Source organism: Paramisgurnus dabryanus, chromosome 14 (assembly GCF_030506205.2).
Source record: "Paramisgurnus dabryanus chromosome 14, PD_genome_1.1, whole genome shotgun sequence".
Taxonomy (NCBI): domain Eukaryota; kingdom Metazoa; phylum Chordata; class Actinopteri; order Cypriniformes; family Cobitidae; genus Paramisgurnus; species Paramisgurnus dabryanus.
In genome coordinates this window covers 6340251-6365598 of record NC_133350.1, presented here as the reverse complement: position 1 = coordinate 6365598, position 25348 = coordinate 6340251, and the positions used below count along the sequence as shown (strand labels likewise).

Here is a 25348-nt window from a genome sequence, read left to right as displayed (position 1 = left end):
GAATTTTTTTTGCTTTCTATCGTTCTAGTGTGTTTTCCTTATTACAGCCTTCTTTGTTCGACAACATAATGCTACTATGACACAAGATTTATTGTCAAATTTGCTACAGTTCAAATAAATTAAAATTAAGTGCTATAATTGGGTCCCCAGTGCTTGTATCAACTTAGAAAATGTGAAAAAGAACAACCCGGTAAATTAGTTTTGGTAAACCATTCTCTGCAAATATGAAAATATAGGTCATTGAAAATTGGCTCCCCCTTTGATGTCAGAAGGGGATAATAGAGCCCCTTAATCTGCACTATCCAACATGGCACTGGAATATAGTGCAGAAATCAGCTCATTTGCATTTTAAATGACACACCCAAAAACAGCACATTTTTGCTCACACCTACAAAATGACAATTTTAACATGCTATAAAAATTATCTATATGATATTTTGAGCTAGAACTTCACATACATACTTGATGCCAAAGATTTATTTTACAAATATAAAAAGTCTTGTGAAATATCCCCTTTAAATCGAAAATGTTTTTCTTCAGGTTTATACATACTGTATAACTCTTGAGTATTATCAGTTATATTCATTATACATAAAAAAATATGAATATATATATTTATATCATAAATATATAAATATATCAAAACTTTTATTTTTGTGAGTATATGCATTTGCTAAGGATTTCATATGGACAACTTTAAAGGCAATTATCTCAATGTTTACATTTTTTGCACCCTCAGATTCCAGATTTTCAAATAGTTGTATCTCGGCAAAATATTGTCCTATCCTAACAACCCATATATCAATGGAAAGCTTATTTATTCAAATGGTTCATCATATTTTGCGGTCCTTGGCATTACACAGCAGTACACCATCCATCTCCCTAATATAACAAAATACTAAAATACACATGAATCACTTATCTTTCTTCATACATCTTTATTTCATCCTTACAATATTTTTATTACGATACACTTTCATAAACACAATAAGGGTTTTGAGGCAAACAGTACTAATTCAGGAATATGATACTGTTTCGGCTCAGTTTGGAAAACAATATCCAGCAGTTATATAACAATACAGTCCTTTTGTCAATGTTATATTAGTTCATCTTTCCAGAAGGGACCGTAGAGGCGAGTGGAGGCCTGCGGATGAGGAGGAATTGTATTTTCGACAATTATGTCGCGAGAGGCCTTTCATGAGTGAGGCGGGTATATTGAAGAGCATTCATTCAAAGCATGCTTTCATATTACGATTGCACTGCCAGCGACAGCCCGATTCATGTTTTGAAACTTCAGAGACATGCCATCCAATCACAAATTTGCATATCTATGTCTTAGATCTCTTCTCGTGTCTCTTTGATTTTTCAATCTTTATGAATACTGGACACCAGCTGTTACCCAAAGGTGATATATATGCAACCATGACTTTATACATTTGTCTGATGTGATGATATTTTGAATAATTTTGGATTGAAACATCAGCTCATCAACATCACCAAATGTTCATCATATTAATTTGCCCATGGCACATGTACTGCTAAACTGGGGACATCCACTTAATAATACCGATAAATGATCACAGTAATAATTCGAATTTCAAAGGGTTTGCATTAAAAACTGTGGCTCAGATCCTTGTGCACCTGATCAGAGAATGATTGTATTACAACAAAAGTAACAACCCACATACACATACCTAAAGATCTTGTTCAGTATAATCACACATGTACTGCATATTTGTGTGTAATTTGTGTTTATGTGTGTGTGATTTGTAGGCAAGTAAAATACACACACACACAGTAAATGCAACTGTCCTGTTTTCCTCTCTGTCGAAGACCCCAACAAAGGTATCAGAAATCTACAACACACCAAACGCTGCTCTGTAGCGTGAAGTGCCCATGGAAACACTCCTCGAAGAAAAGTGTATACTTGAATCCATTTGCTAAAGCGCCAAGTGCTGATTAATGTCATGAGACCTCCAGGCCACGAGGGGGCACTCATACAGACGACTCCCTGGCCGTTTTAGAGCGAAGAGCCTTCGTGCGGCTCAGGAACGGGTAGGTCGTGCAGACACAACCGGACGCCACCGTTAGGCCCAGACTGACCCATGCAGAGAATATGGACCATCCATAACCATGATCCACATCGCTGGGCAAACCGTAGATGAAAGGAGGATTCCTGGATAGGTCGTAAGAGACACTTGCTGCGTAGGTGCACAGTGAGATTGTGCAGAAGATTCCTGGAGGGAAGAAAAAGTTTTAAGATGACCGCCACTGATATATATTGTATGTATATGTATATGTACTCAAAAAATTAGAAAAGAAGCATGAGATAAAACAATTTTCAGTACCTGCCATAAGGAACAGGAGTCCGGACACATGCTGGGTGAGACTCTCCTCCCAGAAAAACCCCACAGCGGCCACAATGCTACCACACAGCATCACAGCAGCAGCCATGCCCAAGAACCCCGCCGTGATGCGCCGCAGATCTGAGGACCGGAGGAAAAACACACACTGTTTCCATGACTACCGCCCACTTAGCCAACAACTCACACTACACAGCTACGGGTAACACCTTGGCTTCAAAAACTTTTCCCTGTGTTGAATAACTGGTTATGGCTCCATGCTAAGTCCTGGAGATAGAAACAACTGTTGTTTGCAGATATCAATTTATTAAATTTCATTCGTTTGTATAACGTGTTATGAAATTGGATTGGGTGGAGGAAGAAAACCTAATTAGGATGCATTTTAATGAGGGCTGTAATGAAGACTTGCAGGCTCCCTCAAGACTCACTAAGTTACAGCATCACAGCAGCTAATAAGATTCCTTCCAATAGAAAATGACATTTGACCGACTCTGTGTACACAAAACAGTACTGTGGGGCACATAATCACATCAAGGAGATGCAAGAAAAGGTTACGATTACATATTTATGACAGGCCATGTAATAACCGCATTAGCACGAAACACATGAGCTGGATTGTCATTGCGGAATGGACAATAACATAACAATCAAATAGTTGGCTGCCCTTCATATGTAACCCATGGAAATAAATAAAACGAATTTTATTGGCAAAAAATGTACCAGATGAGTTTACTTTAAAACTTTAAAGTGCACTTATTTTATCGCTAAAAAACTGCGTTATTTTGTGTATTTGGTAAAATACAATGTTTTCGCGTGGTTTATGGTTTACAAAAACACATTATTTTCTACATACCGTACATTTTTGTAGCTCCAGAGTTCACTCTCTGCCTAAAACGCACGCATTTGAAAAGCCAGCTAATCTATAAATTGTGATTGGCCTGCATACCTCTGACGTCACCAGGAAACTTGACGCTCCTTACCATGTTTGAAAGATTTGGTTGCTAAAAGGAGTTAACTTACAGGCTGTAAGTCCAAAGCGGGAGGAATTATGATAATGTCGGTCTTGTCTACATCACCAATCCCAGGAAGTAAACTGTTGCCTACAATCCGTGTGTTTGTTGTAGTCCAAAAAAAATATTTACGTTGAAAATGTGTCATCGTTTACTTCAGGGTTTGTACCTTTTGCATATCGTAATGCTGCGTTTACACTAGACGCGGTAGAAGCGGCAAGCGCGAGTGATTTCAATGTTAAGTCAATGTGAAGACGCGTTGACGCACGTCTGGAGGTCCCGCGGCGTGGATGAGGCGTTTAGTGCGGCCCGGAAGACGCGGTTCCACCTCATTTGCGGGTCTAGTTCACGCGAATTGAACGCATGGCGCGGTACGCTCGAATTGTGCTTTTTGTGCATTTTGCGTTTGACGCAAATTTGTGGCTGACGCCCCGACTTTGGCAGATTTTCACGCTGCATTAACCAATCAGGAGACTGCGTGCTGCTGTGGTGGCAGCTCAACCCGGAGTTACTCATTCAGCATGAAGGCTTGATATTGTCCGTAAGCAGTCACCCGGAGCTATACGACACAAGTTCATATTTCTATAGAGACAGGAATAAAAAGGACCTTGCTTGGAAGAGTGTCAGTGAGAACATTGGGCAACCTGGTAAGTTGTAAATACACTTTTCACTTTTGAGTCACGTGACGTTTATTGACCCACGCCGTTTATTTTTCCCCCTATAGTACGGTGACTAAATACAAACCGGTAACTCTCTCGATAAATGCACAATCAACATCAGCCATCCTGCAAACAGACAACTGCATAGCACTTGCCCCTCCCACAAGAAGCGGATTTTGCCTCTGACATGCGTCAAATGCTTGATTTTTCCGCGAATGCATTCAAACTGTTCAAGCGGCAAACTAGGCGCGGTGAATGCAATTTTGATGCCTGAAACATAGTTGGTGTAAACGCAGCATTAACATTGAGACTGCAATATTTGAATTTCATTCTGAGATTTATATGAAATTTTTAAAAAAGTCTTTCCAAACATTATGGATCCACGTATCCGTTGAATCATGATACAATTTTGCATCGTTGCAAATCACCGAGTATAGTTTGCTTATTACGTGTACTCGAATGTATGTGCACTGTTGAAGGCACAGCCTTGCAATAGTTCATTTAACTTATTTCTGTAAACTACACAAACGTTCACCGCATGCGCATTGCGACAAAATGCAATGAATTTGGGCTATGGAAAGCCATGAAGGCCAATTTTCCACGCGTAAACAACACATATTCAACATGAGAACAATTCCTACTCTACGTACAAACAACGCATCTGGGGCGCTTTGGATACGTGCTGTTCACTTGTGAAAATTCGGCACATATTGGCCGCGTAAACAACACGTTGACAACAACGCGTATTCTACATGCAAACAAAACTTCCTTGACATTGTTAACATGTTTTGTTTCGTACAAATTCGTACAAAGTGAATCGCACAAAATGTATAATTATTAGGAAATATACCCCTAAACCCAACATCACGGGACGAAAGCAAATCGTACAAAAACGAATTTATTTGATCAAACCATCTCGTAAAATATGCATGAATTGCCATGAATGATTGTGAACAATAATTGTGGGTTTCAGAATTTAAAAGAATGTTCATCTAATTAAATCATTGTCATGGCAAACATTTACACCACTATTAATAACACAGGCAGCCTTGAGAGTTTGGGCCTAAAGAGAAATGGGAATCGTTCCCATAAGCCATCTGTACCTGTAAAAATCTGCACGGTTTTCTCTATGCAAAACCCACTTAACTTCAGCTTGGATGCGCTGCTTAATATTCATGGCATAAGGCATATCGGGAGCTGTACAAGATGTTGAGGAAGCTTCGGGAGACTTACGTAAGAGATGCCACTCGTCCTGTTGGATGGTCCTTGTCAGGTTGAGAGGGATGTTCCTGAGTCTTATGGGTTGGGAGAAATGATATTTGACGGACGTGCATCGCTCTGCAATACCTGCACATGGATCACAGATTCATTTAACATGCCTGATCAAAGTACTGATTCTGTATTTCAAATGCACCTCTAGAAATATTTCATCAAGATTTCACCATGCTTGCCCTCGCGGTTATTCTTCATAGTGTTGACTGACTTAACTTGGATACTAGTTATTATTCATTACTACCTTTAATCTGTTTCCTTTTTATATCTTTTATGTCTCTGTACTTTAATCCTCTTTTTATTGGTGTTATTAGCATTGGTGCCCTTCACTCTGTTACTCTGTTTGTTTTGTTTATCTTTTCCAGGACAAGTACATGTAAAGAGCCAACCACTGCTGGAGCTCTAGCCTCCCCGACAGAGTGACCTTCTGCTATTATTTCCGCCTGGGTTCACACCACACAGATTTGGATGGTGTTGTGAGCTAACTCTGAGAGCTGTGTTAAGACTGCAGTAAAAATGCAGAAAGCTGGAGACATAGAAAAACATAATATGAAGTGCCACATCAGACGCTTTTAAAAAATGTCAGTTCCGAAATCCTGCACTGGAATATGAGGATGAAATTGGAATGTAAATCAACTAAATATGTGTAATTCAGAGCCAAGACAGCATGAAAGCTATAAAAATAGCCAGCTGCCTACTTTAAAAAATAATGACTTTAATAAGTTTTCTCACAGTGATATTAAGTTGAACTTGTGCAATTCATTAAATACTAAGATAAGTGAAATAATGACTTCGATAAAATATCATACATTTATGCATTTGGCAGATGCGTTTATCCAACGCAACAGTGAATTACAATTTATACTTTTTTGAGTTACAGGAACACTCACGTTGTACTTCTTGAATATTAAAGGGATAGTTCACCCAAAAATAAAAATTGTATCATCATTTACTCACCTTCAAGTTGTTCCAGCCCTCTAAAATAACTTCTGCTTGTGTTTTGCTGAGCACAAAGGAAGAATGTTTTTTAACAAGGCAGATCTGGGGCACCATTGACTTCCATAGTAGAAAAAATTATACTATGGAAGTGAATGGTGCCCTGATCTGTTTGTTTAGAGGAACACAAATAGAAGTCATTTTTACAGGTTTGGAACAACTTGAAGGTGAGTAATGACACAATTTTCAGATTTGGGTTAACTATCCCTTTAAATAGCTTTTAGATAAGTTCATTTCTCCACAAGTTCTTTAGCTGCTCATTTTAAAAATACTTTTTCATAAAGATTTTGATTGAAAAATGTTCCCATTTTTACACTTTGACTTGTACACTCGGTTATTTTCAACCCAGCATTGGGTCAAGAAGGGACAAACCCACATGTTAGGATGTAATTGAACTTATGCTGCTTAACCCAAAATGCTGAGTTGTTTTAACCGATTGTTGGGCCAAATATAAATATTTTCTGTGTTCATTTAACCCAAAGGCTGGGTTTGTCCCCAGCACAATATTTTGAAACTACTACCTGTATTTTGTAACTTGTGTTGTGATAAAATGGAACACTAATTCTTATATAGGCTACTAATAAACCTAATACTTCCTATCATCAAGTAAACTGAATTAAAGTGAATTTCAATTTCTTGGTTGCCATGGTGCCCTCAATTCAGTTTTCATATCTGATGATAATAAGAAGCTCTTTGGAGTGCCCGTGTTCTTTGATGGGCTCATTCAGGGACTCAGTGTAATAGACTGTGTCAGAAATCAAAGCCTTGGAAGTGAAGGTCAAGTGATCTGTGTGACTTTGGGCTTGATTTAAATGCAAGGTGGCACACAGCTTCTGCTTTTAATCCTGACGTGATCAGATCTCAGTGATCTGTATCGACTTGGAATCATCACACATTTCCTGTGTCTTTTCTCACCTTGAGACTTTCCGACAGAAACTTTTGAGAAACAGCTGTCTTGGTTGGGAAATCTTTGATATATATCATGCATAAAATTGATTGGCAGAAAGTGCTTTAGCATAAACAGGTCAAGAACGAAAGAAAAAAATATGGCAACTTAAGCATCGGTGTCAGCAAAAAGCCCATTAACCTTAAGTTCGGATAAGTGTCAGTACAAAAAGGATTAAATCAATATTTCTTCCAGGAAACGAGTCTGCATAAGCTAAATATTCACCCACACTCACCTACTGTATGTTTTTGACGCAATACACCATGCACACCATCATAATCACCCACAAACCCAACACCAGCCCACTTACAGTACGGCAGATCTGTCAAGCATCCAAAACTACCCAAACATTTGGTGCTTTGTGGTTCTTTGGCGTTTTCCATGTGATCTTACCCTTCAAAATGAGTTTGTCAATATCCCTGTCCATTCCCTGGAAGTAGCATTTTCTCCAAAGTCCAGAGTAGGTGGAAAAGAGCGGGCGCCCGCACTCCGTCTCCAGGATGCCCATTCCCAAAATCGCCCTCCAGTTTTCCAGCAGTTCCTCTTCGCGACTCCCCACATGTATGGGCTTCATAAGAGCCAGGTTGCGCTTTGAGTTCCCGCCGTCCACCAAAGGCAGGTGATAGATGGGCATCTCCCTGTTCTTCTGGTCGTTGGACTCCGAGCCGTACCGATCGCAGTTCTCCTTGTGCCTCCTGGTGTCGGTTTCGTACCAGTGGTCGGTAAAAATCGCCGTGACCAGCAGCATGAGCGCGAGCAGGCTCATGGACAAGCTGATCGTCGTTACGAGAGCCCGTCTCTCCATGTTTCCAACATCCGCGCAAAACCAGCAGCTCAACTCACTCAGCACCAGTCGTACTTTTCCATGCCTTCCTTCTTACTTCTTTCCCCGGGACAATGCACCGGGATCTGTCATATATCCACAGCGGTACGCGTAAAAACAAGTGGATAAGCGGAGTTTGCCCGTGTGCGGTAGGCTACTACGGGCATCTATATGGGGATGCGCGATGGGCGTGCGTGCGCGCGTTTACCTGCACTGTCTTCAACGTTCGTGCATCTTCCTTTCACCGTATTAGTTGCTTTGTTTCGCTTTCCTATGATCTACCGCTGAGAACGATCCACGCAGAACAACATTTCACCGTGCAACTGAACGCGCGTGTGGGAATGTCAAGGTTGTCGCTCGCGCGCTGTAGCTACCGACAATAGCGAAGGGTGTGTCAAGGAGACAGGCAAGCGCTCGACTGAAATGTTATGATGATGATGATGATGCTGCCGATGGTGATCACAACATTTGAGCAGCCAAAATCAATGCAGCAGAGGTCCATCATCCAAAGAGGGAAAACAAACCGAAGACCTTGATTAGACTGCAAAATTTGTTCTAGAAATACAGATGTTTATATTTGTTATTACGAATATGCCAAATTTAAAATTTGATGTAACACTTTTATACTTCTATTATACACTCTTAACCTATGGTTGGGTAAAATATGGACAAACCCATTCATTAGGTTTAAATATTTGCTGGGTCGTTTTAACCCCAATTTTTTTTTAGGTTGTTTCAACTCATGGTTGGGTCAAATATGAACATTTTCTAGAATAATTCAAATCAGTAATAATAATTCAATTCAAATCGTTGGGTTTGTCCATATTTTACACCATGAAACAACTCACCATTTTTAAGTGTTCTATACTTTTATAGGTTGCACAGAAAGCAAATAATAAATAGGCTACTCTATACCCTAACCTATACCCTACACTCTATAAATGCTGGGTAATTTTCAAAATAAGCAAAAAAGAGGGTCAAAAAGAGGCGAGCCCCGCAGCTGGGTTAAAATTAACCCAGAAAATGTCTATATCTGACCCAACATTGGGCAAAATAACCCAGCATTTTGGGTTGAAATTACAACCCAGCACACTGAGTTCATCCCTTTTTAATCCAATGTTGAGCTGAAAATAATCCAGCATTTTTAAGATTGTAAATGCTATAAAAGCTTAGATATTTATAATACTTTATATATTTTTTTATAAATCTTTATTATAATTTTTGCATGGTTTTCGAATGAATGTCCCCAAACAAAGGTCTTTTAAGCTAGCTTCTGCAGAGAAATGTAATACCTAAACAAAATTTATGTTCATACATATAAAACACATACCCTAGAAATAAATGAGGTCCCTTCATTGATACAAAAGTGTTTACACCAACCTTTAATCTCTTATACAAACCAGTTGTTGTAATTGAGGTTCGATAAAACATGATCTGGCCTTTTCAAAAAGTGAGTACCACTTCAGATATTTTCAGCATGTCGGACTATATAATATTATTATTTTTACAAAAAAAAAATATGGTCCTATAGGCAAGCCATTCACATGAATATATGATAGGCTAAACATAACACCTAAAAGAGGGAGAGAAGAAAATTGAGAATGACAATTAGGATAATTGTTTCAAATGCATCATAATTTACATTACATTGAAAATAATACCATTTCTAGATATACAGGTCACTGTATGTGCTTTGGTTGCTTGATAACCGCCATCATGCTGAGACCTTGATCTGTGCCAGTTCATGCTTTAATAATCCGTCAATAAATTGCATCCTGGATGTGTGCCTGGCATTTGAGAAATAAATTAGTCTGAATAGTCATGGCTCATAAAACCTTCATAGCATCCACATGGTGTAAGTACAAATGTGTTCGGAAGCTCACTCTTGGCACATTCTCCTCTGTGATTTGGAAATAAATAGCGCTGAATCACAATCCTGTCTGCAGTGAAAGAGAAGAAGATGGAGGGAGATGTGTATAGCTGTGTATTAGACAGCTCTCTCACAACCACATGGAGAATCTTGACAACTGTATATTTGTCATCTGTATGTGATTTGACACACATTTGGAGAGATATATGGGAGGGCAAGGGAAATCAAACTGATGTGTGTGTATCTCACAAAATCATGCAAAAGCATAAAACAACACACTGGTAGAAATGAAACACTCATTTAAATCAAGTGTGTGCCTCATTTTTGCAACTATTCTCTTATTTGTGTCATACTCCACATATTATATTGGAAATCTTTTTCCAGGTTTGCGAATGGATTTTATTTTGTGGTAGGCTACTTTAAGATCCATTATATGCACAACAGCAAGAAATAATTATAAAATTAAAAAGTAAAAATACACACATTTTGAATAAATTATAAAGAGCCAGTTGTACAAAATAGATATATGTTATATATGTTTTTCTACAGACAATGCCTTTCTTATTGAAAATAATATTTGTATTTCTTTCTTACCAAATATTGAATGGTATAAAAAAAAAATCTATTTGTTTCATGGTGGCCTAAGACGTTTGCACAGTACTGTATATATTATTATTATATATGTTATAACTTATGTTGTTTTTGTTACTTTTTTGTTACTATTTTGTTATAGGTCATATATTAATAAACATGCATTGTCAAAATAAAAATAACTGTTTAACTTTCATAAGTTGTTAGATTTCAAGTATTCACAAGATATAGTCCTTTCCTAATGGCTTAAATTGCACTACATGTTTTTTTTACATTTTAAAGATATGTAGGCAAAAACACCTTTCCATTGTACACTACATTTGGACACAGTTGTCGGAGTTCGCCCCCTAGTGGCAGTCGTAATGAAATTTCAGTTTAATCGTAAATCCGTGTCAACATGGGAGAGAAGCTCATACCAGCGCCTATAATCTATGAATATATTTATACTTAATAATTAACTTATCAGTAATCAATAGTTTTAAAGGATTCAAGTGTTACTGATAAAGTTAAACAAAAAAGGATTCATAATTTTGACCTTGCACACAGTGTTTTGATTGGAACACACTGAAATACATCACTTCTAATTGGCGGTGTAATCTCGCAAGTTTTTTATGCATCCAAAGCTCAATTTGTATCAGAAAATTATGTACTCGCAGATGGTTAGCACCACACGCAGCCTCTTTCCAAGTCTCCTTCCGGTTTATCGACCTTTTCATGTACAGTGGAAAGGTAAAAGTAACCACGCTGATTTTAAATCAGACAAAGATGACCGGCGGGCCACAAGTTTACTAGCCCCGCTGTAGACCAAATAATAAATCTGATATTAAATCTCAAAAAACAGTTCAACTTACCGTCATGCTCAACCCTAAAAACAAGAAAATAAAAAATATTAATAATAATAATAATAATCATCATCATCGTTATATTATAACAATAATAATAATAATAATTCGTTTATATTTAATACCTACTATTATAAAAAATATTTATTATTATAAGAAATAATAACACTTATATTATTATAATAAAATATATACACATTAATGTACCATATTTTGTGTGGAAAAACTCTTCAGTAGCAGATTTGAAGTTGTTGTTTGGTCTTTAGTCTTCTGACCCATCCCTCCCTCCTCTTCTCATTCTCCCATTCCACACATTCTCCATGCTACCAGCGTCACGCATGCGCACAGGAGCTCACGGGAAGCCATGTTAAAGTTACAGTCAAGAACTGGTACTGAGATTTTCTTCTGACGCCGTATGTTTATTTTCTTCAGCTCAGTTTGTGTTAGGGCTTCGAAAAAACCCCAACACTGACAGCAAGAGATCAGAGTTCCCGCGATGAGTTTCGATCTATCCAGAAGAAATCCGCAGGAGGATTTCGAGCTTATCCAGAGAATAGGCAGCGGCACCTACGGGGATGTCTACAAGGTAAAAATGTATTTTTATATAAACAAGGTTTTTCCAATGGACAACCTAGTTTGGGTTAAAGGTTCTAAGAGATAAGTTAAACAAGTATAAGACAAACGCGTGCTCAAATTAGTTCGTTATAAAGATTGTGTTTCTCTGAACTAGATCACTTCAAACCAAATCATCAGATCGTAACGTAAAAGTCTAAAATTAAAAACACGAGATATCATCAAAAAACCAAGCTGTCAAAATCATATAAACATTGCCATATGTTGCTATTTTACTGGATGTATGTATTTAACCCACAACCCTTAATTTTGTGTTTATTTACATTTGGATAAACTAGGCCCCAAGCTTCATGACAACTTGTTGGTTTTATTCCCTGCTTCTGTAAGTTACAGTATGCTCGCAACTGTGATTGTCAGATAGTTTGTGTACGAATAACAATTGTGAGGCTTTGTTACGATGTTGCTCCCATTTCTGGTTGGAAAGTTGCGCAATACGAGCGATAAATTTGAGTCAGGCCTTGTGATGTCAGCGCAAGTTTAAAGTTGCCATAGAAACGGTTTGGAAAAAGAAGGATGGGGCAGTTGATCAGGGATGCTGTTGTCTTTGGGGTGGTTGACTTGGAAGATGTTTTCAAGTGGTGTGAAATGTGCTGGATAATCCGTAGATTTATCTGAAAGAGGCTTAAGATGTAGGTCATCAGACTTTCACCTGTCACTCAGGGGTTAAGTGGTCAAAGTTGGTCAAATGCTTAACTGTTTACATATCATACACACTTTGTTTTTATTAATACATGCATGCATTTGGCAGACGCCTTTATCTTTAATGACGGATATGAATCCGTTGTTATCAGAATGTGTGTTCCCTGGAAATCAAACCCTTGACCATTCCCAATTCAATGCTTTACCAATTAAGCTACATGAACACAATAAAAATAGATCTGCAGATATTCAGAGCCATATGTTAGTTTTGAAAAGGTTTTTTAACTGACAGAGCGTGTAATGGGATTAAGTTCAATTCTGTTTATGCTGGTTGAATGGATTTTAGATAGCAGATAACAGATTACGTTGGCTACTGTCTGTTGTAAGGACAGATACAGATATTCAATTTTTTACTGTGTTGCTTTCTTAGATAAGCAGCTGTAAACAAGCATGTGACTGAATATTTAAGTTTGGTAGACCAAATGTAACAGTTGAGGAATTGGGAATACTAATATATAAAGGGATCAGATGCTAAACGCCACCTCAATCAAAAATAAGATAATGAAATTTGCAGAATCTTGGCACGTATTATACATTCATCAAATATTTTCACTGCCTATCCACTTAATCTCGATATCAGACCATTCAGAAATATTTCTGGGTTGTGCAAAATCGATTTTTCAGCAAAATCCTTAAAGTTCACGGAAGACGAATGTAAAATGACAATTGATCACATTTAAAGTCGCCATGAAATTAAAAGGAAAAACTGTTGTAGTTGTGGTAGTTTTTGCAAATTACTCATCGTTGAGCTTCATTATAAAAAAAATGTGCCCACATAATCTTTAATCAAAAACGCAAATCTTTTCCCCTCTTCAAAACGATCTCTTAAATTCAATACAAGACGCTTTTAACTCTTTCCCCGCCATTGACGAGATATCTCGTCAATTAAGAGACAACGCTTCCCCGCCAATGACGAGATTTTCAGTCTTTCCGCAATACCGCTATTATCCGCAACTTTTTAAACCCGGAAGTATTGCCCTATGGCAAGCGGCTGCATGTCCGTGTCTGTTTTAAAGATCGCTCTGAATGGGATCTCTATGAAAAGTCCGTCACAAAAATGGAATTATCTCTGCTTTTTGCTCAAAATATGGTGTTTTTGCAAAAACCTACCCATATTCAAAAGCTGATTGCAAAAGAACCACTAAAGGTAGGATGAAACGTTTTTTTTTGTTTGAAAGCAGAGGGTCTGTTCTTTCCTTTGGTATATTGTATGTTTATATATTTAAAGAAGAACATTTTCTGGAAGGCATTAAACTTTGGTGAAAATCATGAAAAACGCTGGCGCTGGCTGGCAACTTTTTTTAAAAACGCTGGCGGTAAAAGAGTTAAAAGATAATGTTAGCGGATCGTCATAAAAATCGGATACCTTCTAGCTATAGCCTACATATATATTTGCCTTCTGCCAAGTGCATGAATGTGATGATGTGAATAAAAATTTTCATTGATAACCAACCAGGACATTACATTTAAAGGGCACCTATTTCATTGCCAAAAAAAAAACTTTATTTTGTGTATTTCGTATAATACAATGTGTTTGCGTAGTTTATGGTTAAAAAATACATTATTTTTCACATACCATCAATTTTTGTAGTTCTAGATTTCACTTTCTTCCTGAAACGCACGGATTTGGTACAAAACTCATTGATTTGAAAAGCGCTGTGTCCCTGATTGGTCAGCTAATCTGTATGTTGTGATTGGCCTAAATACCTCTGACGTCAGATGGAAATGTGACGCTTTTTACCATGTTCAATAGATTCGCTCACAATGCAATGCTAACAGAAGTTAACTTACAGGCTGTGAGTCCGAAGCGGGAGGAATTATGATAATGTCGGTCTTCTCTACATCACCAATCCTAAAGGGCGATTTATAGTCGTGCGTAGGTCCTACGGCGTAGGTGCGACGGCGTAGGTTCCGCGTTGGTTTTCATTTATACTTGTGCGTCGTCGTCCGCGTCGACGTGCAAACACTCCCGCAGACCGCTGGTAGGCAGTAATCACGCGTGTAACCACAGTAGCAGCAAAAGAAGTCACAGAAGAAGAAGCTAAGCAAGTTAACCCAGAAACAGCAACTTGTTGTGTATAATTTGAGAAGACCAGCAATGATGGAAGTAAATAAACAGCGACTTATGTTGCAGTTTGATTTAAATCACTCCTCAACTTGGCTCATCTTTGTTTTCACCGTCTCATCTTGTTTTCACCGCCTCAGAGCTACGCACAGGCTACGGATAGCCTACGCCGTACCTACGGCGTAGGACCTACGGACGACTATAAATCGCCCTTTAGAAGTAAACTGTTGCCTACAATGCATGTGTTTGTTGTAGTCCAAAAAAAGAGATTTACATTGGAGACGATAACTCGCGTCATCGTTTAATTTGGAGTTTGTACCTTTTGCATATAGTTAATGTGTACTAATACACACTTAGACACTAAAGGAAATGTTAAATTGTGAATAGGACAATAGATGCTCGTAAAATACCATCCAACTGGCCACAGGTGTTTGATAGTGTTTGTTTGTCTACTGGGTATGCTTGTTTTCCTAACAGTTTGGAGTAAATCTAATGTCGGCATGCTTCTGATGGGTTTTAAAAGGCCTGAAAGCATACAGAGATGTAAAGTATTGATTGGGCAAAGAAAGTAAGTATTGAACAAAAGACCGGCTGCATTGGTCTAAGGATATAACTAATTACCCAGTTTGATCAGCTTATATTGGCTATGTGTCAAATGTTGGTGATGCTATTTTGATAGTTCTGCTTCTCTGTATTCTCATAGTGGTTTTGTATTGATTGCATTTTGCTGTTAACAGTTTAAGAAATCGTTTCATGCCGTGTGTGAAAGTAGAAATGTGCCATTGTCCAAAGAGAGTAAAAAAATATATAAAGAAGAGAGAAGTCTATTAAAGTGGTCCATGCTTGTCCGGTTCAGACAGAATGCATTGCTTCTCCTTCAGAAGGTTGCTGTGGATAGATGGTTGTGTAAGCTCATCTATCACACAACTCTGTGTTGCTGTTTCACTTCTGGCCCCCTTTAAAGACACCAGTTTCTTTCTCTCGCAGGAAGTTTGGCTTTTCGCTGCGTGAGTTTGTTCGAAAGGCCGGGTCAGTCTAAACAGTAGATCTTGCTCTCCGCGGGGCTGAATACAAGCTGACGCCAGTCCAGACGGGAAAATGCAAGGGATTGAGCAAAAAGGTGGATGTTAGTTCATGTCAGCAAAACTAAATCTATTTATTTCTGACCACAGAGGTTTGGTTTCAGTTTTTAATAGCATTTTTGCAAATAAATTCACCTTAATATTAGGGGTGGGCGGAATGACCAAAAAATCTATTCCACGGAATGAGTCATTTTATTTCACGGAACGGAATATTTCACGGTATAAATGTTTTTCAGTTTATATTGTTTTTTGATGATAAAAATGTACAGAAATACACCACTCACTATAGCTTTTAACTAAATGCTCACCACAGTTTTAAATTATGAGCAATTTAAAGTTAATAATGTTACAGTGAAAATGCCCAGAAGATAACAACAGATAAATCTTGATTAGACAGAATCTTGTTTTTAATTGAGTTATTAATTTTATAGACTATTGAAGCTATAGTATGGCTTCATTGTATTTTGTATTTATGCATACATTACATTAAACATATGCAATATGTAAAATGAACAGGTATAAATATATGCAAAAACCTACAGACAGGACAAATACCTGTATATGAGAGAAGAAGCTCTAGATATTATAAATGTGACAGGTGCTATGATGTGATGATCATAAAGTTTGTTTTAAGGTCTTGAAGCCCTTTACTTTCTATTAGACCTTAACATTTGCATCTCTTTCTCGTCTTTCCGATCAAATATGTTTGTATAAGCAAATGGCGCGTCAAACTACATCACTCCAGCATCGCACGTGTCACTGATATAAACGCGAGTTTTGTCTTAGCTTGCTTAAAGTTCAGAAAACTTTACAACTATTAGCATTATGTGCGAGAAGAACTCTTTATTTGGCGTCGCAGCTCCTTGAGCTTGCCTAGAGAGACCTCTGCACGCGAGAGACCGGCCGGCTGCTGCATGAGGAGAGAGAGAGTGCGCGAGAGAGATAGCGCGAGAGCGAGCAAGACAAGAGTCTCGCTGCGTGACCCGCGGTGGATTCACTGGCACTTATTATAAAATTACACAAATAACTCGTTCATTTTTATAAGTGAACTATTTTACAAGTTTCTCCGTCACACTCAGTCTAACATGCTGGAGGGCGTCGTTAGCCACGCCCGCTTATTTGCATTCCGCGGAATAGACGGAATAGAAAAATCTGTTACGTCTGACATTTTATTCCGCGGTAACGGAATATACCGTCATACCGCCCAGCCCTACTTAATATAATCGCACCTACATGATTTGGTAAGATCAGGTCGTATTATCTTACAGTTTTAGCTCTTAGGTTTTAAAGGTGGACTTTGATAGGGAATTCTTGTATTTGACCCTAAACCATTGATTTGACCTGGCTGTTGGGTTTCACGGTGGATTAAAATCACAATTCCCCTCTATTAGGTTAATCCTATTTACTTTTCACTCTATGGAAATCTCAAGTTCCTTTCAAAGGATAAACACTCATCTTGTGATTTCTAATGGGAATTATCACCTTTAGGTCATGAGAAATAGGGTTCTGGGATCTAAGTGTTTGTGAAAACATTCAGACAGGATGAAATTCAAGATGATTGAATTTCCTTGATTTGCTACGTACGGATTCCTGCTGCGCTGCTGATGTGGGGGCATTTCTGAATTGACTTTGTCGGGAAAAGATGATCATTAATTATTCACCTGTTTCAACAACTGGGCACTGCTCCATCCTGTAACACTATCGTGCTTCAGAGATTGGTAACGGTCAGCTTTGGGACATGCTCGCAACTCCTGACTTTCAATAGTCCTGACAGATATGCTAAGATATATGTTAACTGAAGTTTATTGAAATATTGATTGGTTTTAATATATAATTACTGTACACTGGTTTAACTTAAAAAAAAAAAACAAGTTACCTGGTTGCCTTAAAAAATTTTAACTTAAATTTTTTTGTTGATGATAGTTTTTACATAACTTTTTTTGTCAAATCAACTCAACATTTTAAGGCAACCAAGTTACTTACTTTTTTAAGTTGAACCAACAAATCCTTTTTTAACTGTTTAATAGTAAATAAAAAATCGTCAGTTTTTTTAACCCATGGTTAGTAGGGCTGGGTATCGATTCAGAAGTTCTGTATTGATTCAATTTCGATTCATAGTCTATCGGATCGATTCGATTTCGATTCTCTGTTCGATTCCAATTCTCGGACCGATTTTTATACTTGGTTCTCGGTTCAAATCTATGAATATAGATTTAATACAAATACTTTATTTATTAAAAAAAGTGAACATAAGTTTACAAGTGGGCAATTAATAAAAAGAAATTATGAGCCACCAACCTGTATTACACTTTTTTATTTTTGGTACACTTGGGTACATTAAAACAGAAGCCATCTCATACAATTATGTTAAATACAATTCAATTTTGATGCAAGATGAAAAATATATGCTGAAAAAGTCAAAACAGTCGCATTCCTTGATCAAACAGGATCAGGTTATTTCATAAAAAAAAAAACCGATTCGTGTTTCTTGAGAATCGATTTTTAATCGACCATATTTAAAAAAAAAAAAAGATTAATTGAAAAATCAATTTTTTGCCCAGCCCTAATGGTTAGGTAAAGTATGGACAGACCCAAGAGTTGGTTTAAATTAACATAGAAAATATTCACATTTTACCCAACCATGGGTCTAAACAACCCAACTTTTTAAAGAGGATTGGAAATGCAGCATTTCACACATTTCTATATGAATTATAAGCCAACATATTGTTTATATACAGTTTTACGATTTCTGACACCTTCAGTCATCACTGTAAGGATTTTGAAATGTGTTTTCGGCTCAGTCTCCTTCTGCAAATCCTTTAGGCATTAATCATTGTGTAAGATTTTTGTACCTGTTCCACCTTGTTTTTGCGACTGTCTGTTCAGGGAGGTGTCAGATCTTTGTTTGGACATTCTAAGGAAAACAACCAAGATTCATTAGTCGGAACAACCACAGTCCCGGAATCTTTTTCCCCAGACCCCCTGACAGGAATCTCGCAAAGCTGAGGTCAATGCACTCAAGCCAGTCTCATGAGTTTTATGCCTTCACGCCTTTTTGAAATTCACAACAAACTGGATAACATTGATTCTTTTAATAGAACGTCCTTCCATGTAGCCTACTTATGTGGCCTTGAGATTTCTCCAGATTCTGGAAACGAAAGCACTTTCAACCTCCTCGCATCCTTTCAATGAGTAAGCAGAAATACACGGCAACATGACAAAGTAATCTACTGTCCTACAAATGAAGCCACGGGGGAAATTGTATTCTCCCATAGTGAGTGTAAGCGACTGATATTCTACCTTTGTTTGGACAAGAATGTGATTTACTTAATTATGTTTGGTAACAGAATTAGAGCCAGACTGATTAGGCAGAAATGGACAGTCAATCGACCATGTGTTTGTAATGATTTGTTCTCGCAAAGCATCGATTCTTGTCATATGGGACAAAATATGTCATTTGGCAGATGCTTTTTATCTTAAGCAACTTGCAGTGCATTTAAGCTTAACATTTTTATCAGGATGCATCTTCCCTGGGAATCGAACCCATTATCTTTCCGCTTGTAATGCAATGTCTTTACACAGAAAAACTTTAGCTCACAGACCACATCTTAATGATTTTACTATTTCCCTATTTTAAAGGCCCAGTGTGTCCATTTTTAGCAGCGTCTGGCAGTGAGACTGTGAATTGCAACCAACGGCTCAGACCCCAGCTCACCTCTCCCTTTCGAAACGCATAGTAAAGCTACGGGAGCCGTCACAGGACAAAACATGTCCAGGGCTCGCAAAATTTCAAAATCCCTGGTAGCCCTTCGAGCGTGCACTCTTCAGTTTTTGCTAGCCCGAAAGGAATGCAATAGCCCGAATAAAAAATACATTATTTTTAATGTAGAATATTGAGACAAAACATCTGTCAAAACGCAAATAACACACGAAATGACAATCATCAGTACAACTGAAGTGAAATATTTATAAACTTCAGGTTCTGAATCTAAAATATTAACTAAAGTCAGAGATAAGAAAATGCCACTTGACTTTGTGGGCATAGCACAGGGTTCCTCAATTAGTTTTAGCACGGGCCAAATTTTGCCAATACAAAGCCAATAGGGCCTCTAACCACAATGTTTAATCTGCTAGTCTTGCTGTTGTTTTCATGCTGTTGTTTTTTAATAAAAAAAAAAAAACTGGATTTCCATGCTAATCAACTGTTCCTGCTCATCTCCACACCAGATTTATTCAACATTTAATAGTGGTTCAATGTGAATTTTGTTGAATTTCATACACCACAATTACCCATCCAAATCTGTGACATAATGCATAAGCATTTAAATATATTTTTCCTCCCTGTAAGTCAAGATGGGCCGACAGGCAGGGCAGGGATGCGTTTTGATAGCCCGACTGCAAAGCAAAATAATCCCAGGACGTCGGGCTAGCGATTTTGCGAGCCCTGATGTCATTGTTTTTTTACAATGTAGTGAATAAAAAAATGCACATTATAGAGCAGTTTGTCTGTTTAATGGCGTGTTCCATGTAAGGGGACCTGCGATGTATTTAGATTCTAAGTTAATAAAACAACATTTCATTATGTAAGGTCTTTATACACGATAATATAGTTATGTATATTATATAGGGCTGTCAAAATTAACGTGTAAATAACACTTTAACGCAAATTCATTTTGACGCCTCTAATTTTATTAACACGCGATTAACGCAACACGCAATTTCTGTTTGACCCTTGGTCTACCCCACAGCTGGATGAATTGAGACGCAGCAAGTGACCCACGCTGTCTAGATGAGTCTGAGTTTTCATAAAAATAAGAACATTAAGCTCGTGTCTAGCGAATCCAATGCTCTAAATGGTCATTAAACATCTAAAATGATCTTTATCTGTACGTTTCCTGAGAGGTGTACCATCCCAAATCTATAATCTAAAGCAAAGACAGGGCTCGCAAAATCGCTAGCCCGACGTCCCGGGGCTATTGTGAATTCCTGTCGGGCTACCGAAATGTATCTCCGCCCTGCTCGTCGAGCTATCTTGGGGAGGAAATAATAATTGTATGTTTTTGCTTTGTCTCAGATTTAGTTTGGTAATTATATTGTATGTATTTCGGCCGCGCGTCATCTTCTCAGTCATTATCCTCACGTAACAAGTGAAACTGTCAGGAGATGAAGTGAAAGCATAAATAAACCCATTCTTTACTGTGCACGTCTGAAATGCACGCGACCCTCTGCACGGGCTTCTCCCGGCTTCGCTCTTCACGAGCACCTGCTTGCTCTTGTGCTCAGCGCGAACTCAAGTCATTTAAAAAAAAATACGTTATTTCATTTTTACCTCATAGACTAACATTGTTTTAGCTTTTTTTTTCTTTCTTCAGTTAGTAACTTAAATATGTGAGAAGGAAAATATATTTGAGGGATTTCCGATCGATTTGACACGTCTATGCTATTATGAGAATATAATGTTAGAAGCTTTTGATAGGTGACTAAACAGCAGTGGTAAGATATTTTACCTAAAGCGAATATAATGTTTATTTATAATTTCGTTTTACCTCAGAGTCTAACATTATTCTAGCGAAAATAAACGGCTATGGTAAGATCTGTTAACCTAAAGGGAATTAAATGTTTATTCCTTTTTAATAAATATCTGTTTTAAGTCTTCTGTTGTGTTAAAGTCACTGGTTGTTTATATATGTGATAAAATACCATGTTATCTAAAAACAATGTGTGATGTGATGAGGTATTTTATTATTTTAAATTATATTAAAAATAACCTGTGTTATAATACATTCATATAATATTTCAGTAATATAACAATTCAATTATTCTAACGTTAGGGAAATGTTAAAATAACCTAAAAATAACATTAGGGGAATGTTTTTTTCTTTAAGAAAACATTCCTTGCTTTTAAACAAAAACCTTGGAAAATAACATTCTAGAAACCAAAAACTAATGTTAGGGGAACGTTTTGGGAACCAAATTGTTAGCTGGGAATGGGCAGAAATAGTTGGCTTACATGGAAATCCAGGATTTATCAATATTCTACATTAAACAGTGTATTTTTTATTCAGGCTAGTTGTATTCATTTCGGGCTACCAAAAATGAAAGAGTGCCCACCCGAAGGGCTACCAGGGATTTAAAAATTTTGCGAGCCCTGAAAGATCATATTTTGTTTTTGTTTTTAAAGCATGCAAATTATAGAAAATAGACTGCAGGACTTGCTTGATGTTAAAAAAATGATTAAGAGAGATAAAGTTCGGGACCTGATTGATGTTAAAAGAGTTATTAAGAGTGACAAGACTCAAAAGCGATCTTCGGGTGAAAATTTCCTCATCCAAAATCAATTTGCCAGCACAGGTCACAAATGATACAGAAATGGAGAAAGAAGGTCTTCTAAAGGAAAAATCATATATAAAACTATGGCTGATTGTTCTGTTGAAAGTGTAAACATGGCTGTTTTAAACATACATTTGCATACATATTTATCCAAATCCATGTTGATAAGAGCATTAAAAACTTGAAAAGTGTTAAATTTAGGTACATTTAGAACAAATTAAAATGTGATTAATTTGCGACTAATCGCGAGTTAACTCATGAAATCATGCGATTAATTTAGATTAAATATTTTAATTTATTGACAGCCCTAATATTATATTATACTGCATTTCTTCCAAGAGTTCCTTCTAAACGTTACACACTGCACCTTTAAGAAATACTAAATAGCTCATGCTATACATCTTTGATGGTTGTTTTGTTTATATTGTAGTAATTGTACACAGTCAGGGCCATAATGAATTTTTAGTCTTAATTCCTGTAGCTCGTGTTGTTCATGTAGCTCAACTGGTATTGCATCGCTTTAGCAACGCAAAAGATCCATGCGTTTGATCCCAAGGAAAACGCATACTGATAAAATGCAAAGTAGTTGCTTTTGATAAAAGTGTCTGCCAAATGCATAAATGTAAATGTAGCCTAATTCTTATTCATTCATTTAAGTGCTTTTATTGTGTAACAAGCAATAAAATCACATTTAAATTTTTAAGTAGAAATCCCAATACTTAGGAATCAGTTTGTTGATGGTGGACTCTAAACAGGCCATAGTCTCATTTGTACTGTAGTTTCATATTCATGCTATAGCACACTCAGGTACGCTCCTGTCAGCATGCACTAGAATTCTTGGTGCATAATGTACTCTGCGTTTAACTGCAATACAGCATGAATAATGAATCGGATAAAATGTTTGATAAAACCGGTGCAGAAAAGACATTAGAGAGGAAAACGGGTTGTTTATCGGAGGTCAGTACTGCATTGGCACGGTAAATTGTTAATACAAGGCATCAAATTCGCCAGGCAGTACAGAATATGATTGGCCTAGATTCGGCTGGTCGGGGGCCAAGCTTGCAGTGATTTATCCCCCCTCTCTGTAATTACCTGACATGGCAGCCACTCGCAGCCTGCTGCGTGCTGCACCTGTGCAGGTGGAGCGTTCGGCTGTCGTTCTAAGCTTTGCCACCCATGGGGGGGATAAGGACATTCAAAAATGTGTGGAAAGTTGGAGGGTTACATAGCAGACTTTAATACCAAAGTACTTCATGAACTTTTGTGCGAGAGTTTTCTGCAGTTAACTCACAATTATTTCAGCGTGCTACTTTAACCAATTACTACAATTCGAAAGCTCACTGAAGAAATTGTGAGGTGCTAAAGTCAAGTCGCACGCCGTGTGAGTTGTTTCTGGCTCGGTTGACCCTGGTAAATGTACCTTGACTGATGTTTTGTACTCTTCAGCACACGTTTTCACAGTTTACAGATCCAAACTTGCTTTTATGTGTTGTTTCTCACGATCTTTGGCTTTTACCTTTTTGTAGGGGCCAATTGCAGGCTCATTACAAAGCATCATTTTAAATCACAAGCTATTGAGCACCGTGCCTGGATGCTTGATGAAGTTATTGATCCGTACTAATCTGCATGCCTTTACCATAGACGTTGGTAAATTGTGCTTTCTCACCCAGATCATTAAAATCTAAACAATTTGGTTGTTCAGTATTTGTGATTTGGTCCAGTTTTTCATTAGCCAGCTTATGGGATATAAGAATAATGTTAGCCTAGTTGTATACTTTCACGGCTGTGTTTTTTATTTTTGCACTGGTAATTCAAAGCAAGGATTTTATATAACGTGCTGACACAACCCAACGTTTCATGCATCTCGTACACATCAATGTGACATACCATACGCTTTGCGTGTTTACAGTGTAGGTCTGATTTCAGGTCTTCATGTCTTCTCGCTGAAAGCATTCATCAAGATTTTCTTCAAAGCACTTCGCAACAGAAATATAAATATACGGTGAAGAGCTGTTTGATTTTTGGCATTTTTGACATCTCAAAAGTGAATCTTTAGATGATCTATACAAGGATATAGCTTTTGACTTTGCATCAGTTTCTTCTTGCATCAGTGTTTTGCAGCATCGCTTTGGATGCTGAGTTGTGTTCCACAGGGAAATGTTTATGAGACCGATCATTGATCATGCATAAAAATTCTTCACACGACTTGACTCGAAAGCCGTGCTGATGTTTGGTTTAGACCTGAATAAATGAGTTTCATTAAGACGTATTGGAATTAAATGTGGAATAGAATGATGTCAATCCTGAATGAATGTTATGACTGAAAGGTGGTGCAATAATTCCTTAATCAGTGGGCTTCATTTGAGTTTTGTGATGTTATTTTGTGACAGATTAGTCCACTAGTGTTGTGTTCCTATGGGACGTTGCCGGTCATGCTCTGCCTGGTCAGTTTACCAATCACCCTGGTGTTTTTACTGTCAGAACTCACAGTGTTGCTAGGTGAAGGAAACAGAAATACTTTGACCATTTTGACATCTTCATTGAATTCGAGGCTAATTTGGTCTAATGTTTTCCTGCTGTCACAACTTGAATAATTGAATAATTCACAGTGGACCAAAAGACAGTGTTTCGACGTGCAAAATTAGTCGGTCCATCTGTGTGGTTGTTAAATGTGTTGTAGTGTTTTTCTACTTTGTATCTGTAAAGTGGTCAGTGTTTGTGTTGTGCTTTAGATGTGTTGAAAATCTCATCTGAATCATGAAATATTTAGGACTCGGTCCATGTGAATGTTCAGATTTGTGAAAGACAGAAAAAAAAACATTCTGCTCTACTGACCAGCAGAAAATTGATCAGTATTCACAGTCTGTATGACTTGTTGTTAATACGTTATGCTTCCAGTTGACTTGTTTGTTTATGATAACCCCAACGTTTACCTTATATCCGTAGTAGTCAACTGAGAACAGCTGTTTATGATACCTACTTTAGTCTTTGCAGGCCGACAGATGTTAAATGTTATTAATAAGTCAATAAACAAGTAGCGAAAATTAAACTTTTTGTCTTACCCATAGAAGTTAGTCTTCTCCCTCCTTGTACCTGTCTGTGTGATGCACAATCCTTATTTCCAAGAAAGTTCCATCCATGTTATTCCTCTCTTGACGATTGAAATG

The 25348-nt window shown here is 37.5% G+C and overlaps 2 protein-coding genes across 8 annotated transcripts in view; one reads left to right on the top strand and one right to left on the bottom strand.

Moving 5' to 3' along the window:
• Positions 1-914: 914 nt before the first annotated feature.
• On the bottom strand, positions 915-8523 carry tmem178a (transmembrane protein 178a). The gene is made up of 4 exons (XM_065241090.2): positions 7640-8523; positions 5266-5379; positions 2349-2486; positions 915-2237 (listed from the first exon to the last, which is right to left on the bottom strand). Exons 1-4 carry the CDS (start codon positions 8049-8051, stop codon positions 1996-1998), a joined length of 906 nt encoding a protein of 301 aa, XP_065097162.1. The 5' UTR covers positions 8052-8523; the 3' UTR covers positions 915-1995.
• A 3182-nt stretch (positions 8524-11705) lies between these two features.
• map4k3a (mitogen-activated protein kinase kinase kinase kinase 3a) overlaps positions 11706-25348 on the top strand; it is an 82283-nt gene continuing 68640 nt past the window's right edge. For 6 of the 7 annotated variants that reach the window (XM_065241096.2, XM_065241097.2, XM_065241095.2 and 3 more), the window contains exon 1: positions 11707-11958. In XM_065241096.2, the coding sequence (XP_065097168.1) occupies positions 11869-11958 (90 nt within the window). In that variant the 5' untranslated portion in view covers positions 11707-11868. Of the gene's footprint in view, positions 11959-25348 lie in introns of all 7 variants that reach the window. The other variant, XM_073811803.1, reaches the window with a different exon arrangement.

What these genes read in the sequence shown, in the direction of transcription:
- tmem178a (XM_065241090.2), bottom strand. Translation starts at nt 8,051, where the DNA reads ATGGAGAGACGGGCTCTCGTAACGACGATCAGCTTGTCCATGAGCCTG. An exon ending in GGACGAGTGGCATCTCTTAC is followed by an intron (nt 2,487 to 5,265) that starts GTAAGTCTCCCG and finishes TCCGGTCCTCAG; the next exon opens with ATCTGCGGCGCATCACGGCG. An exon ending in ACTCCTGTTCCTTATGGCAG is followed by an intron (nt 2,238 to 2,348) that starts GTACTGAAAATT and finishes TCTTCCCTCCAG; the next exon opens with GAATCTTCTGCACAATCTCA.